At 49.8% G+C, this 15,502-nt stretch overlaps 1 protein-coding gene across 2 annotated transcripts in view; it reads left to right on the top strand.

Annotated features, from left to right (window-relative positions):
* CLUH (clustered mitochondria homolog) overlaps nucleotides 1–14,594 on the top strand; it is a 33,015-nt gene extending 18,421 nt beyond the window's left edge. For both annotated transcript variants that reach the window (XM_068210781.1, XM_068210780.1), the window contains exons 11-26: nucleotides 484–701; nucleotides 1,264–1,368; nucleotides 2,149–2,249; nucleotides 3,675–3,827; nucleotides 4,436–4,498; nucleotides 5,187–5,431; nucleotides 6,213–6,297; nucleotides 6,788–6,941; nucleotides 7,215–7,354; nucleotides 7,465–7,545; nucleotides 8,139–8,264; nucleotides 8,707–8,828; nucleotides 10,050–10,143; nucleotides 10,914–11,048; nucleotides 12,069–12,142; nucleotides 12,703–14,594. In XM_068210781.1, coding sequence (XP_068066882.1) covers nucleotides 484–701; nucleotides 1,264–1,368; nucleotides 2,149–2,249; nucleotides 3,675–3,827; nucleotides 4,436–4,498; nucleotides 5,187–5,431; nucleotides 6,213–6,297; nucleotides 6,788–6,941; nucleotides 7,215–7,354; nucleotides 7,465–7,545; nucleotides 8,139–8,264; nucleotides 8,707–8,828; nucleotides 10,050–10,143; nucleotides 10,914–11,048; nucleotides 12,069–12,142; nucleotides 12,703–12,871 — 2,065 coding nt within the window. In that variant the 3' untranslated portion in view covers nucleotides 12,872–14,594. The remainder of the gene's footprint in view (nucleotides 1–483; nucleotides 702–1,263; nucleotides 1,369–2,148; nucleotides 2,250–3,674; nucleotides 3,828–4,435; nucleotides 4,499–5,186; nucleotides 5,432–6,212; nucleotides 6,298–6,787; nucleotides 6,942–7,214; nucleotides 7,355–7,464; nucleotides 7,546–8,138; nucleotides 8,265–8,706; nucleotides 8,829–10,049; nucleotides 10,144–10,913; nucleotides 11,049–12,068; nucleotides 12,143–12,702) is intronic.
* Nucleotides 14,595–15,502: the final 908 nt, after the last annotated feature.

The following is a 15,502-nucleotide window of genomic DNA, read 5'->3' as shown; positions in this document are numbered from 1 at the left end:
GGACCTTGCTGCACTGTCCTGGGAACATCCCAGCAGAGCTCCCAGAAGTGAGCAGCTAATTGCCCTATTGCTTGGCTGTGTAAATGCAGTTATAGGAACTTAATTGACAAGAGGTGAGAACAGTAGAGATTTGGATAGGGAGCCAGGGAAAGAGATGGTTTGTATTTTAGTCTCCAGATCTATTATTGTTGATTCCTGTCCAAACATTGAGAAGTTCTTCTTTCCCTGCAGGTGTCCTTTCTACTTGATGGCTAGGGAATGGGAAGGATTTATGCTTCTTTTTAAGGCTTTCCCAATGTCCTGAAATGTTTGTTTCTAGAGGCTGGAAAAAAACCTATGGGCAGTGCTGTAGGCATGTTTGTGGTGGGATGTTTGGGTCACTTGGTGCTGGCGAGGCAGGGGAGCTCAGGGAGTGGGACACGTTCCAGACGTGTGGTGCTCCGGGATTCTGCTGTGCTGAATTGCCCTTTCCCTTTGCTGCAGGTATCTCTTATTCATGAAGCTGGCTGCGCTGCAGCTGATGCAGCAGAAAGCCAACAAGCAGGAGAGCTCAGCTGCGCTGGAAAATGGTGCCTGTGCAGAGAATGGTGCCGCAGACAGCGAGAGGCCTGAGTCAGAGGATGGGAAAATAGACGACAGCGTGACTGGGCTTGATCAGGTGAAGGAGCTCGCTGAGACCATCGCGTCTGATGATGGAGCAGGTATTTCATCCTCAGCACCAGCTCCCTGGTGGGCTGGCACTGGTGGGAGCTGTGCCAGGCTGGGGGTGGTTGGGGTGATTGATGGTGGTTAAACAGGACAAGCACTGGCTGCCTGTCAGTGTTGCCTGGCCTCTTTGTTCGAGCTGCTCGAACCCTGATGAATTACTCACCCCTGGGGGCAGGGTGCGTGAGGTGTCTGAACCCAGCAAGGCCATCAGCCCCTCCAGTCTTCCCTGGGAGCAAGAGCCTGGCCAGGCTGGCCTGGGGAGGGCTGGGGCCAGGCAGGAGGCCAGCAGTGCATGGGCACCGTTGGGAACCCCAAGCTTGGATTTCTGAGAGCACGTGCTTGGAGGTGGGGACATCCATGGGGTTTTTGGGTCATCTTACGTGCTCTTACTCAGACTTTGCAGCCATTCTCCTTTACAATTGATTGTTTTTATAATGGATTTCTTCAGAATGTGGCATCATTGCTGTTTTTAGTAATAAAACTTAATTTAATAGCTAGGTCTGTCATTTCCTGAATTCTACATTCATTTGTATTCTGTTTTTCTTCCTGCTCCAGTGGATCCCAAAAGCAGAGAAGTGATTCGGAATGCTTGCAAGGCTGTAGGCTCCATTAGTGACACATCATTTGATATTCGGTTTAACCCAGATATTTTCTCACCAGGTATGTGTACCCAGAGCTGGGACCAGCCCTTCAGAGGGTGGCTGTGTCCAGCCAGCTGCACACAAACACTGTGCTGTAGCCAAGACTGTTGCTGGCTTTTGTCTGGCTGGACAGGGTGCAGGGCTGTGTGAAGCACGCAGATGCACAGGAGGGGAAGCAGCAATGGATTGCAGTGCTGGAGCTGCCAAGTGCAGGCGGGGAGCATCTCCCACCCCCGGGGGAGGGCTGTGCTGCCAAGAATCTTCCTGTGATTCTCCAGCATCCCAGCCGTGAGACCACGTGAAAAGAAGCAGAGGGAGGAAAAAAATCAAATTTGATCCTCATGTAGTAGTTTACACAAAAAATAACACTTGTAGTTGAACGACTGATGTTGGGACCTCAGTGGAGGGCTGGGTTTGTTTTAGTAACATTGCAGTGAGCAGTCACAGTGCCCTTTCACGTGCACACATCAGGCACAGGCATCACACATGAACTTCCATTACTTGGAGCCATATTTTTTATTGGGAAATTGAGAAGCTCCCAGAGTGTTTCTAGGGGTGAATACTGGGGCAGTGTGCAGGCACATTGCAGGAGAATGGCCAAACCACTGAGTTTGAACAGCCCAGCCACTGCCTGAACACAGCAGCCAATGCTCTTCCCATCAAAACATTTATAGTTTGAGATAAGTTTTTGAAGCATCTTTAATTCCAGGGAGACAGTTACTCTTGACTTTTAATGTACTTTGTGGGGAGGGCTTGTTTCTGTGAGTTGCTGTGGTTGATGTGTTTTCTCCTCTCCCAGGTGTTCGCTTCCCGGAGTCCAGCAAAGAGGAGGTGCAGGACCAGAAGCAGCTGCTGAAGGATGCTGCTGCCTTCCTGCTGTCGTGCCAGATCCCAGGCTTGGTAAGGAACCCAGAGCCAGTAGTGATGCTGCCCTCAGAGCTTGGCTGCTCTGAGCAAGCAGTGGCCCTGGTGACCTCTGGGACAGCAGCTTTACCTGAGCAGCTGCAGGCTCTGGCACTGGTGGGGGAGCACAGGGAACAGCATGAGCATTGCGTGCAAGGCACGAGGGGTTTTCCTTTTCCCATCTTACATCATGGCACAATTTTCTTACCTCAATCCAACAAAAAAAATTTGGCACTGGTAATGAAAGCTATTGCTAAGAGTTTGGGACAATAGAGACCACATAAGCCATCCTCCCTAGCCCTAGGCATCCTTCACAGCTTATTGTTTTAGCTGACCCTGGCTGTGACTCACTCGGTGACTAATAATTTGAAGTGAACTGGGAAATTGTTTTTACTAATAGCAGTAATTAAAAACTCCTTCAATAAGTCTTAAGCATTTTGGATGTTACCCATGCACCTGACCACATAAGAAATCCCAGTTTCTCCCTTCCTGGGATGCTTGCTGAGTTGATGGCTAATGCAGCTGTCAGAGCAGGCACTGGAACTGGCAGGGGAGAACTCATGAGCTCTACTGCAAGAGGTCCAGGAGTTGTTGGTCTTGTGTGAGGAGAGGGTTTTCCTTGTTGGAAAGCTTCTTCTGAACTCTAAATCCACTAATTCTGTAGTCAGCAGAGCCTTCAGAACCAGCTATTCAGTCTTTAAACAAAAAATGAGGTGAGTGAGCCAGAAAAGGGCTCGGTGATTGTTGATTACAAGGTAGTTGATACTCCAGGATATAAACCCAAAACACCGCACAGGCCTGTGTGAGAGCAGGTTGCAGACCAGCTGCTGTAGCAGGTAGTCCTGTGCATATCAGAGAGGAGCTGGTGTTACTCCATGACATGAATTAAACAACTGTTTATCAGCACAACTGCAGCAGAACTTAACACGCAAGTGCCATTTGTCCTTATCAGCTGTGTGTGCACAGCTCCACGTACTCTTTTAATTGGAAATAGCAATTAGTGACTGTGAGGCCCTTAAAGAAGGGTCAGCCTGCTACTTGCACAGGCAGGAGTTGTTTTGCCTCTGTCTCTGAGGGAGTGTAGTGCTGCTCTTTCCCTGCTGAGACACAGGAGTGAAACTGGCCCCAGTGGCAAGGACCTGGCCCAGACTGGGCTGGCTACTGCAGGTGTGCCCCCTGCCTGTGTTACCATGGTGGTCCCTGGTGTTTCAGCAGGTGTTACCCACCAAAAGAGTCTTTTCTGGGGTCAGTGCCTGCTTTCAGGGCAACCCTCAGCCCCAGGTAACGAGGTGTCTGCAGTGGCATTGGGGAATGCCTGTCCTGCCTCCTGGTGTGGGAGTTTTTTTTTTTAATATTTTTAAAAATGGAAGTTCTTTGCTTCATGTTTGTCCTCAGTAACCGAAGTCTGCACATACCCTGCAGGTCAAGGACTGCCTGGATCACACAGTGCTCCCGATGGATGGGGCGACCTTGGCTGAGGCCATGCACCAGAGGGGCATCAACATGCGTTACCTGGGCAAAGTGATCAACTTCATCACCAAGACCCCCGGCCATGCACAGCTGGATCACATCTTTGTAAGCATCAGGTTTAACATCAGACAGTTCAAACCACTCTGGCATCATTTGTCCCAAGGAGATTCCCACTTGGCCAGTTATTCTCTCTGTGTAAAAATAAACAGCTTCAAAAACAGGGGAGGAGGGAGGAGGATCTCTAAGTGGTAGCTGGAGAGGTTTTTTTTTCCAAATCCTTAATGGATTTCATAATGTTAGGAATTGTATCTTCTGGGGTAGAGAATTGCTTCAGGGATTCCCAAATCTAATAGTGAGTAGCACAGTTGGATTTTCAGCCATGCATTTTTTAAGTCTCTAAGACACATCTGGGCTTTGGATCAAACTCTGAAGTGTTGTGAGTGTGGCTGCCCAGGAGCAGGCAGGGGCTGGGCTGTGGCAGCCCCTGAAGCACTGCTGGAGCTGTGCTGAGCTGCACCCGTGGCTTGTGGGCACAGAGGTGCCAGGGGCTCCTCACTGGCTCCTGGAGGGCTGTCAAATGCTCTTGCAGTTCTGTGCTGCAGGGAGAATAGTGCATCTTCTGCAGATCTTGCTAGAAGACCATTTCAAAAGCCCAGTGTATTTTTCCATATTCTTGCCAATGCACTCAGTCTGTTCTTTGTTCCTTTGGGTAGAAAATTGGAATCAGTGAATTGATCACTCGATCAGCCAAACACATCTTCAAGACGTACCTCCAGGTATGACCTGCAATCTGACCTCTTGCCTTGTATGTCCTCCCTAATGACTTTTTTCCACAAACTGGGCTGTTTGGGGTTCTCCTCTCATTAGGCAGTTCCTGGGGGTTGCATGGCAACGAGAAGTACAAGCTCATTAGTACCTTAGAAATAGGTACAGGCCTGTATGTAAGGGAAAACAAGTTCCCACTTGAAGAAAGCTTTCTCAGAGAGCAATCATTCATGCTTTTCCTCCCCAGATCCTCACTCATTATGTTGGAGGCTTTTAAAAGTGAAATCACAGCTTGTTTTCCTTGTAATTCTTTTCCCTCTTAAACAGTGTTGCTTTTGCCCTTCTAAGAAGCCTTTTTAATTGGCTCAACACTACATATCCTTGTACATGTTCACACACAGCCTTAGCAATACACCTGGCTTGGTTCCAGTGCCAAAATCTTCTTTACACTGTCTGCTTTCTCTGTCCCAGGTAGCAGCCCAAAATGTGTATGCCTACACTACATTTCTGTGTGTAGGCATAGACTTAATCCTGCATCGACATAAATGTGCTAGTGCCACTTGCACACACTGCCTTCCTGTGCCTCTCGTGGAAGATGGCCCTGTTTGTGTAGGACTGGGTGTGTGTGAGGCTCGGGCTTGGAGCAGTGCTGTGGGATGGCAGGTGTCTCTCCTGACTGACTCTGGTGTCTCACTGTAGGGTGTGGAGCTGTCAGGTTTATCTGCTGCCATCAGCCACTTCCTCAATTGTTTCCTGAGCTCCTTCCCAAATCCCATTGCCCATCTTCCAGCTGATGAGCTGGTCTCCAAGAAGAAGAATAAGAAAAGGAAAAACAGGAACCTTGGCAATGCTGATAACACTGCATGGGCAAGCATGACCCCTCAGGAGCTATGGAAGAATATTTGTTCAGAAGCAAAGAACTATTTTGATTTCAGTCTTGAATGGTAAGTGGAGCAGGTGACCCTGGCTTGTCCCTGGATTCACCAAACTTCTGTAGCTCTTGGTCATTAACAGGACCTCCCTTTTTTATTTGTTTTCTGTTTGAATAAAATTTGTACTGTTGAGGGACTTACACAGATCTTTAATGGAAAGAAATTGGGCAAAGAGTAGGAAGGGGGAAGTGAAATTTTGAATCAGATGAAACCTATGATGCAAAGGCAGCCATGAAAAGCAGAGGAGGAAGGGAAACCTTTCCTAAGGGTACAGAAGGGATGAGAAGGTGAGAAGCAGAAGCAGTATAGTCAGAAGATACTTGTCTATATCAACAGTGATTTAGGCTGAAGGGAGCTTCTGTTCCAGAAAAAGGACAACTGCTCCTGTACATGAGCAGAGATGGGGAATAAGGAAGGAGCACATTGTGAATGCTAAACTGGAAGCACCAATGAAGTGGCCCAAGAGAAAAGCCATGGCTAGTTGGATAAACCAACTTTCGGCAGTTGGGCAGTGATCATCCCCTCGTGTCAGGGACTGCTCGCTCCTCACCAGGAGCTGAAGGTACTCGGCCCAAACGCTGCAGTGGGCTTTGAGAACACACGTAGGGTTTCTGTAAAAGCACTGCTGTGCTCTGTAGGCTTTCACAGACCGTGGGCAGAGTCTGCAGTGTTAGTCCTTGGTTTGGGTTAGCACCTGGCTGTACAGGGACCTGTGCCTCAGGTACCCACAATAGAGCAATGGCCTTGAGCAGAAACTCCTCTGAGAGCTAAAGCTTCTGTGTACTTTCTCCAGTGAGAATGCTGACCAAGCAGCTGAAGTGTATAATCTACAGAAAATCACCCTGCTCCGTGAAATCTCCCTCAAAACTGGAGTCCAGGTAAGATCCACATCCTTCCTCCCTTGCCATCATGTTCTGTATTGAGGAACATGAAGAGTAAGTGCAATGTGTTTTGCAGGCACAGCACGAGCCCCAAAAGGTCTTTGTGGTGTTCATGCTGGAATACAGGTCCCAGCTCTGAGAAGGAGATTTCTAATCCAGTTCTCTCTTAGGGTAAACTTGCTGGCATGTCCCTTGGAAGAACAGCTAGCCTCAGAACAATTGCACTGCCTTCTCAGTCCTCTGTGGGCTCTAGGACAACAACTGGATGAGCTCTCCTGTCACAGGTTCAGTGTTGCCACCGTGGTGCCATTTTGCCACGTACAGGTGGTGGTGCACACCTACATCTGACCACCTTGGAGAGTTCTGTCCTAGGTCGTGGTACAGGAGATGTTTTGACTGTGAATCCACATTCAGAATTTTACTTCTTTTCTTGCCAAGTGCCTATGGAAGTGGTAACTGTGCCCTCCACTCTCTTTGGTCCCTCCAGATCCTGCTGAAGGAGTACAACTTCGACAACAGGCACAAGCCCACTTTCACAGAAGAGGATATTCTTAACATCTTCCCTGTAGTGAAGCATGTAAACCCCAAAGCCTCCGATGCTTTCCACTTCTTCCAGAGCGGGCAAGCAAAAGTTCAGCAAGGTACAGACCCCATGAGCCTCTGCCTCTCAGAACGACCACTGATAATGGGAAGAGCAGGGTATGTGGGGCATGGCCACCTGCCAGCCCCGGTTTGGTAGAGAATCCTGGTGTCCAAGACCATCTGGAACACTCCTGCTATAAAGCCACCAGCAATGAGCAAGGATGGGTCAGGGCAGTGAGCTGTTTCTGTGTATCCCACTGCTGGTCTCACTTCCTGTCTCCAGGGAGGTTCTTTTTTATATATATATTTATATGGATATACCTTATTTTCAGGTTTCTTGAAGGAGGGCTGTGAGCTCATCAATGAAGCCTTAAACCTGTTCAACAATGTGTATGGTGCTATGCATGTAGAAATCTGTGCCTGCCTGAGGCTGCTAGCTCGGCTCAACTATATCATGGGAGATTACTCAGAGGTAAGCAGGGGCTCTGAGGGGATCTCCTCAGTGCTCTCATTCCTTCCCCATGCTCGCTCAAGCTCCCAGCGTGGTGTGACTTGCCCTGGGTTCTGTTCTGTTCTGTTCAGGCCTTAAGCAATCAGCAGAAAGCGGTGCTAATGAGCGAGAGGGTCCTGGGCATCGAACACCCCAACACCATCCAAGAATATGTGAGTATAGGGAGCTGGGGGAGCAGCAGCACCTCAGGGCTCTGGCTGCAGCCTGAGAGCCTTAGTTCATGTCTGCAGCTGGAAAACAATTGCATTTTCCTCTCTTCTGCAGTTTCCTTTCCAGAATTCTCTACTTCACCATGTTTTAAGATCCTGTAAAGTGAAAAGCTGAGTGTGTCCTGCATGCTCACTATTTGTCCTGCTTAACCTAGACTTCTAGTGTTTGTCTGCTGCATCTTTATTAGATATATTAATTCTCCCTGCTTTGGCCCTGGGCTTATGTCAAAAACAAAGAGAGGAAAGAATCCCCCCCGAAACACAGTCAGAATATGACATGCATATGCAAGTCGGGTTGGAAATGTTCTGCGAGGCGTATTAAGAGAAACTGAAATATAACACACGGCTTCCTCAGTGCTGTGTCCTCAGGGACACCTCAGTGGGACTGTGCATCAGCCAGCAGACTGGACTTTTCCAAGTGACTGAAGTCCTTTAACCAGTGAGGAAGACTTCTTATTCATGTGCAGCTAAGGAAAGGAGTGGAAAGGTGAGATTAGTTTCCTTACATTGATGCTGGGTCCCTTCTCCTGTCCTAGATGCACCTGGCTCTGTACTGCTTTGCAAACAGCCAACTCTCGACGGCACTGAACCTGCTGTACCGTGCACGCTACCTCATGCTGTTGGTATTTGGGGAGGATCACCCAGAAATGGCACTCTTAGATGTAAGTAATTCGTTTAAGAGTCTTCAAGTTCCTAATCTCTGAGAAACCTCTTGGCCTTTAAGATGCCCACATGATGGCTGTTAAAAACAAACGTTTAGGCAGTGCTTTTCCTGGGTTGTTACTGGTTGTTCCCATCAGATGAAGGAAAAAAGGAGTTTGACCCTTTAGCTGGGAGGGTCAGCCTCTGTGCTGAGCTCTGCACTGGGATACTGCAGATGATTTTGAGCACCTGTAATCCTTAGGAAAACTCCTTTGTGCCTGGATCGTTTGGGCCAAGCTCCCATGGGGGACGATGGTCCCTGTCACGTGTTACTGCTGCAGGGACTGGCCGGGGGTTGCAGCCTTTCTGGCAGTGACACACCTGTGGGGTCCCACTGTTCACAGAGCAGGAGCTGTAGTGTCAATGTGTCCTTCCCAATGCCTGCTTGGCTTCTCTGTACAGAACAACATTGGCCTGGTGCTCCACGGGGTCATGGAGTATGACCTGTCCCTGCGGTTCCTGGAGAACGCCTTGGCCATCAGCTCCAAGTATCACGGCTCCAAGTCTTTGAAGGTTGCACTGAGGTGAGGCAGGGTGGGGTGCTGGGCTGGGTCACTGCTGTCAGAGCGAGCACAGTCACCGAGCACTCACATGGGAGGGTCTGGGCTTGAGAACTGGATATTCAGTCTTGTCCCAGAGCCGAGGTCATGGTGCAGTATCCAAGTTCGTTATTTCAAAAGATGAGGATCCATTGTTCTTAAGGTTAATTGGGTGATCTGCTCTGATGCTGCTTGCTCAGAAAATCTGTCAAGATAAGCCTGGTCCCTGTGGACTCTCAATAGAAAAATGTATGTGGGAAGTAAAGGTTAGAGAGCCTGTAAGGGAATTACACTGGGAAACGGACAGTATGTTAAATGCTCATGTTTAATTGTTCCAGCCCTCAGGGAGGGATCTTTGAGAATCATTTCATGTGCTTTTGTCTTTTGCCATAAAGTTCTGTATTTGAATAAAAACCCTGAGTGGCTTCTGTGTGTTCCCAAGGGAGCTGGGACTGGTGACACCTGTAGGATCTGTTCCCAGTGCCCACTGCTGCAGTGCCGGGTGCCCTCTGTCCTTCAGTGCAGAACTGGTTCTGTCAGCCAGGCATGGCCCACTCCCAGTTCTTGCTGCCACATTGCAGCCATCTGTTCTCCATCAGGCTGCAAATCAACCTGATTAAACACCTGCAAGAGCCTCCCTTGTTTTCCAGTGGCTGATGAATGTTCAGGCTCCAGAGAGTCCTCAGCTGTCCCTCAGTGGCACTGGGATGCTTGGAGAGGCCCATCTCCTCCCACAGAGAAACACTGCCAAAATCAGCAATTTCTTTTTCATTCCAGAAGCACCAAGGCCAACAGTCCAAGCCAACTCAGCTCTCCCAGCTGGTGAGAGTCCAGGGGACTCAGGCCTGGCTCTGCCTGAGGGCTGCAGGCTGCAGCCAGCCCCAAGGCATTCCCATGGATGTGCTTCTCCCTTCGGTTCACTGTTGTGGCCTTCAGCTTTCCTGGATGCAGGACAAAAGATGCCCAGCCCAGTCCTTACCTCTGCAGGTCACTTCTCAGCATTCCAGCTAAAATCCAACCTATTTAGTGTAGCATTTGAATCCTCCGCTGGGCTGAGAAGAAGTAACTCCTAGGGAGCTGCATTCAGTCTCTCCTTTGACACTCGTGTTAAGACTTTCAGCCCAGACACAGAGGCACAGAACGCTCGCTGCAGCACAGAAATGTTTCTTCTTCAGAGAAGTGACTCAGCCCTTTTCCTTCCCTCAGCCACCACTTGGTTGCCCGAGTGTACGAGAGCAAAGCAGAGTTCCGGTCGGCTCTGCAGCATGAGAAGGAAGGCTACACCATCTACAAGAATCAGGTGATGAGTGGCCCCACTGTGCTGTCGCTGCAGGGCCAGAATTGAGCAGTTCCACTGCAAACCAGTGCCCAGCCTGGGCCCTGGGGAGGCCTTTCCTACAAACAGCTCTGAGCGGATGCCAGGGAGTCCTTGTAGGGCCGGGGCAAAATTGCTGCAGTAACTGCCCACTGCTATGCCAGGAGTCTTTGCTCAGCTTCCTGCAAATGTGTCCGTGCTCTACCCATGGCTGGACAAGCACTTGTGTTGTGGCATGGCCCCACGTTCTGGTGGGGCTCGGAAAAAAATGGTCTCTTCTTCCCATGTTTTGTGCCACTAGTCTTTAAATACCAGCTCCAAACTGGTTTGGTAGTGAGCTCTCAGCCTGGCTGCTGCTCAGTGAAACTCCTGCCCAGCCCGGGGCTGTCTGAGCATGTCTGCGGCTGCACGGGGTGACTCAGCTGAGCTGGCTGAGGGCACAGCCCAGTGTGAGGAATGCTGGAATACTGGTCCAGGTGGGGGGATGCTGGGATGCTGCTCCTGGAAGAAGAGCCCAGTGCAGGGAATGCTGCTCACCCAGCAAATATTCTCCCACTTGATGAAAATGTGAAATGTTGATAAGAAGGCTCCCAGAGGAACTGTTTTACTGGTTTTTGAATGCCAAGGCAGGTAGAATCCATTTTGCTGAGCTCCTGTAGGGATGCTGAGCTGGCAGCACCCAGGTGTGCTCCCTGGGTTGGGTCCTGCTCTCACTTGTGATGCTGAACCTTTTCTTTTTCCCCGTTTCCCATCAGCTTGGTGAACACCATGAAAAGACCAAAGAGAGCTCCGAGTACTTGAAATACCTGACACAGCAAGCGGTCGCTCTGCAGCGCACAATGAACGAGATCTACAAGAATGGCTCCAATGCCAACATCATGCCACTGAAGGTAACCCCGAGCACTGGGGAGCGTGCTGTGCCAGCAGCAAGCTGTGTCCAGCTGCTCCTGAGGGACACGGACTGTCAGGAGCGGGTAGTGGTTGTCCCTTCCCAGGTCAGACCCTTCCCAGGCAGAAGCCTTTGTTAGGGCAGTGGCTCAGAGTGTGCTGTCAGCCGTGTGGATGGAGCACAGCGTTGCAGCGTGCCTGGGGAACCAGCGGGGTACAGGGACAGCTCCAGGGGTGAGAGCCTGGCACACCTGCACACAACCCTGCCCTGCTGCTGACTCACTGCCAGGCAGCAGGTTGCTCAAGCCAGAAATACCTCAGTTTCCTCATCCTCAAAAATGCTGTCATCTTTTACCAGATGCTTTGTTCTCCTTCCAGGGATGTTGTGGTTGGGGAGGCTGGGCAGGGAGGGCAGAGGGGCTGTCTTACCTTACATGGAGCAGCAATGACTGGCCCTCCTGGGCCAAACCCAGCTGCTCCTGCCTGCCTCCACACCTGGCAGAGCACCCGGCCTGAGCCACGGGCGCTCTCCCGCCAGGCTGTACTCCAGCAGATTGGGAAATAAGGTTCCAGCTGCAGGGAGGACAGAGTGGGACAGTGCTCTGTGTGTGGGTGTTCTTCTCCCCGTGGAGAACTGGCAACAGACCTGAGGAGTTCATGGCAATGAAGGGAGAACAAGGACCTTGAATCAAATCAAAGTCCAGGGAATTGTGGCCAGTGAAGAGGCTCAAACCCATAAAAACAACACTAAAGGGTTTACCCTTGTTAAAATACTTAAAGGAGGGTAGAAAACCCAACACATTTTGGAACTGGCACCGTGATGTATTTAACTGAAGTCCTGCAGGGTTCAGCAGGAGCTCCCTGCAGGAACTGGTGGGAAGCTCTAGATGGTGCTTTCCAGCTTAGGATATACAGAGGTAGATAATGTAAATGATGCCATTTTCTCAACCGTTGGTAAAGGGACATGCTTAGCAGTTCAGAGTCCTCTCTAGGTTGCTAAAACTTTTTCCCTTGTGATGTAGTTCACAGCTCCCAGTATGGCCAGTGTCCTGGAGCAGCTGAACATTATCAATGGAATTCTCTTCATTCCACTAAGGTACAGTAATCCTTCTGGGTTATGCCTTTAGAAACCAAGTCTGTATTGTCTTAGTTCACAAGAGAGCAGAAACCAGCTCCCCGGGATTTGTTTGTTTTGGCCAAGATCCCAATTCAGGCCTTGATTAGCATCATCAAGACCTGCAAGTAGCAGGACTATTAGATTTTTTTTTTTTTTAATTATTATGAACTGTCCTTTATACTTCTAATTGAAAATATGATGGGGATGATGGTGGAAATAGATGACCTGAGCCAAGATTGTTGTTCTAAGGCTGCAAATAATCATTGGTGGTAAAAAGGCAGCATCAGCAGCTGGAGGCTGCCTGGCCATCAGAGAGATGAACCCCTTGCTCTGCCCCAGCCCCACTAAGGGAGCAGATCCTGGTGCCTCTTTGTTCAAACCCAGCCAGCAAACTGGGTCCTGGCTGTGCTCAGGCATGGCTGAGCTGTTGGGGAGGGAGGTGCAAGCAGTGTTCCCCCAATGAACATGACCTTGTCCTGGTGCTTCACCATTCCCACAGCCAGTCTAATGTCTGCTCCCCTTGCTGCTTTCCCCTTCAGCCAAAAAGACTTGGAGAACCTTAAGGCTGAGGTGCAGCGACGCCAGCAGCTCCAGGAAAGCATGAAAAGTGGGGAACAGCTGGAAGCAGAGGACAAAGCTGTGGAGGAGAAAGAGGCTGAGCTGAGCACGCCTTCTGCTGCCATCCCCTTAACACAGAGCTCTGCTTAACGTGTACCTCGCTTTAAAAAAAAAAAAAAAAGTTTAAACCACCCTTTTCTGAATCTGGCCCAGGGCCTTAGCTGCCCTTGGAGCAGCTCCTCCTTTTTGACAATGTTATTGCACTGGTACAATTAATACACAATGCAAAGAACTAATCTGAGCAATGTAATCTGTCTGCCCAAGCTTGTGTCTGCCACGCGAGGGGAAGTGGCCGGAGGCAGCACAGACCCGTCCTGGCGCGCGGGGCCCTCCTGCCGTGTGTGTGTCCGTGTCGTGTGTGTGCGCAGCAGTTATTTCTACTTTGTACATATGAATTCCAAATGAACTGTCTGGAGGAATGTAACATTTCTCAGGTCATTTTTATGTTGACTAAGGACACTGCTTTGCTAAACCAGTAAAGAACCAGCCCCATCACTGCTCCACGTTCTTGTAAAACGTGGATTCCAAGCCAAAAGATTGATTTCCCCCCAGTCACTATTCAAGCTTGGGCTGAGAACAGCCATATTTGTCACTGAGATGACTGAAGCCTGTGACATGTGGAAGTAGGGGATGTACAGCATTTTCTACATCAGGATATAGCCATGGGATCCCTTTAAACATTTTTTTCTATGTTTGGTTGGCAGTTTGGCAATTCAGTGGGGTTTTGTAACATTCACATTCTAATTTTCAAGGTAAAGAGATAGATATATATATATATATAGATATATATATATATAGATATATTATATTCACTGTTCCACCTCTGCCTCTGCTTGCTGTTGAGTAACTTGGGATACTGTATCCAAAGAGTGAGGGCTTGATCTTTAAAAAAGCGCACAAACTTCCATTGCAGTGGAAACCCCAGTGCCTCGGTGAGGTGGGAATGCAGCAAGTGAGGGCTGAGCTAAGGGGAGTGAGGAGGGAATTACAGCCCTATTTAAGGGCAGGGGAGAGGGGAGGAAAATTCAGAAATAAGAGGCCTGGTGTCATTTGCAACAGGAGCTGTTGACACAGAACTGAGGGCCCTGAACCTGACGGAATCACAACCAGAAAGTACCAGGTTTTGGGGAAGGGGTTTAAATAAAAACTGAAGTTCCTCCAGTACTGAAACCTCTGGCAAATACCTTTGTCTCTGGCAATTTTGCACACTGGTTTTGGGACTGGCACTGGGAGCTGCCATTGCTGGCAATGGACCGTACTGAATGGCGAGTGCCACTAAAGAAATCCTCCTGTCCCCTCCCCTCCCACACACAGCCTGTGGGGTTGTCACTGTCCTCAAGCAGGTAAGATGTGGCTGCTGCAGGCCCTGGGATGCCGACAGAGTTGAATGTCCTGTTTCCCAAGCAGATCAAGCTGTAGAAGAAGGGTGGGCTGGCCGCAGCCCCGCGCTGCCGGCGCCCAGCCTCTCCCTCCCTCGCGCTGTCTGTCCTGGATCGTGCCCCGTGCTAATCCGCGCTGCTTCTTTTACTGACTCTTGGAGCCAAGTGCTGTCCCTGTGCTCTGTACCCTCGGTTTCCTGTCTGACCCTACAGGTATTTGTAACTCGGGGCTGGGCGGGGAGGGGGGAAGGAGGGAGCAGCCTCTGAGGTGTTGGAGGCAACAAAGCAGAGTCTTCACTGCAAATGAACTTGCTCCTATTAGAGAAATTCTGAATTTCCTGGAAAGCAATCAATAAATGACTACAGTGCATCTTTCCTACAAGATTTTTCTTTTACTAGTGTCTTACAGTCCATTAAAAGCTTTTTAAACTCTTGCAGGTATTTTTTTGGTTTCTTTACTGTTCGGTGCAAAGTGTTGGTACCAGCACTGGAGCCAACCACTCCTGTTCCTTGAGCAGGAGCAGGGGGAGAGAACAGGACCAGCTGATCCAGAGGCTTTAAAAGCTGTAAATCGGTACCAGAGTCACAAACCCAGCCCAGAGGGGGTAGGACCCACAACCTCTGCTGTCAGAATCCGTTTGTGCTCAAGGAGAGGAGTCACTTTGCCCTCTCATCCAGGGGAGATGTGGGAGCAGGGACACAGCTTTGGGGATGTTGTACCCATGTGAGATGAAGCTGAAGGAGACAAGTTCTGGCTACTGAGGCTCCACAACTAAGCAGCTCCAAAGGCAATGCAGGCCTCACTACCTCTTTTGGGTTCTGGGGCTTCTCATTACTCTGTTCACAAGTTCTTAAAACATGAGTGCAAAAACTGATTCAAATGGGTCCTGGGACCCAGCTGGGCTGGAGGCAGGCAGGTACTCAACCTGTTCACTGAAAAATGTCCCAGTGCCCATCAGTGCTGTAGTGGGACTGGAAACACCTACAGAGCTGCTGTCAGCGCAGCACTTGCTGCACGAGCAACAACTCACCCAGCTAAGGGGGAAAATTAAATTTAACTGCCCATACTGTTCTTGGCAACTGATACCCGAACCTGCCTTGCGCTCCCTGTGAGAAGCGCACTGCTTGTGCGAGGCTTTCCTGTCAACCCTCACTCCAAAAACCACTTCTGTGCCACCCTGTCACCCCATCCGGGATAGCCCATGCACACATTGGCTCTGGCAGAGCCCAGACTCAGATTTTTTTCCCCAAATGCAAGTGGGTCTCATCCAAATGTCCAGCCCGTGCCTGTTCCCCCTGCAAAGTACCACCCTACCAGCTGCTTCCACAGACCTCAGCTGCT

Source organism: Anomalospiza imberbis, chromosome 20 (assembly GCF_031753505.1).
Source record: "Anomalospiza imberbis isolate Cuckoo-Finch-1a 21T00152 chromosome 20, ASM3175350v1, whole genome shotgun sequence".
Taxonomy (NCBI): domain Eukaryota; kingdom Metazoa; phylum Chordata; class Aves; order Passeriformes; family Viduidae; genus Anomalospiza; species Anomalospiza imberbis.
This window is presented reverse-complemented; position numbering and strand designations above follow the sequence as displayed.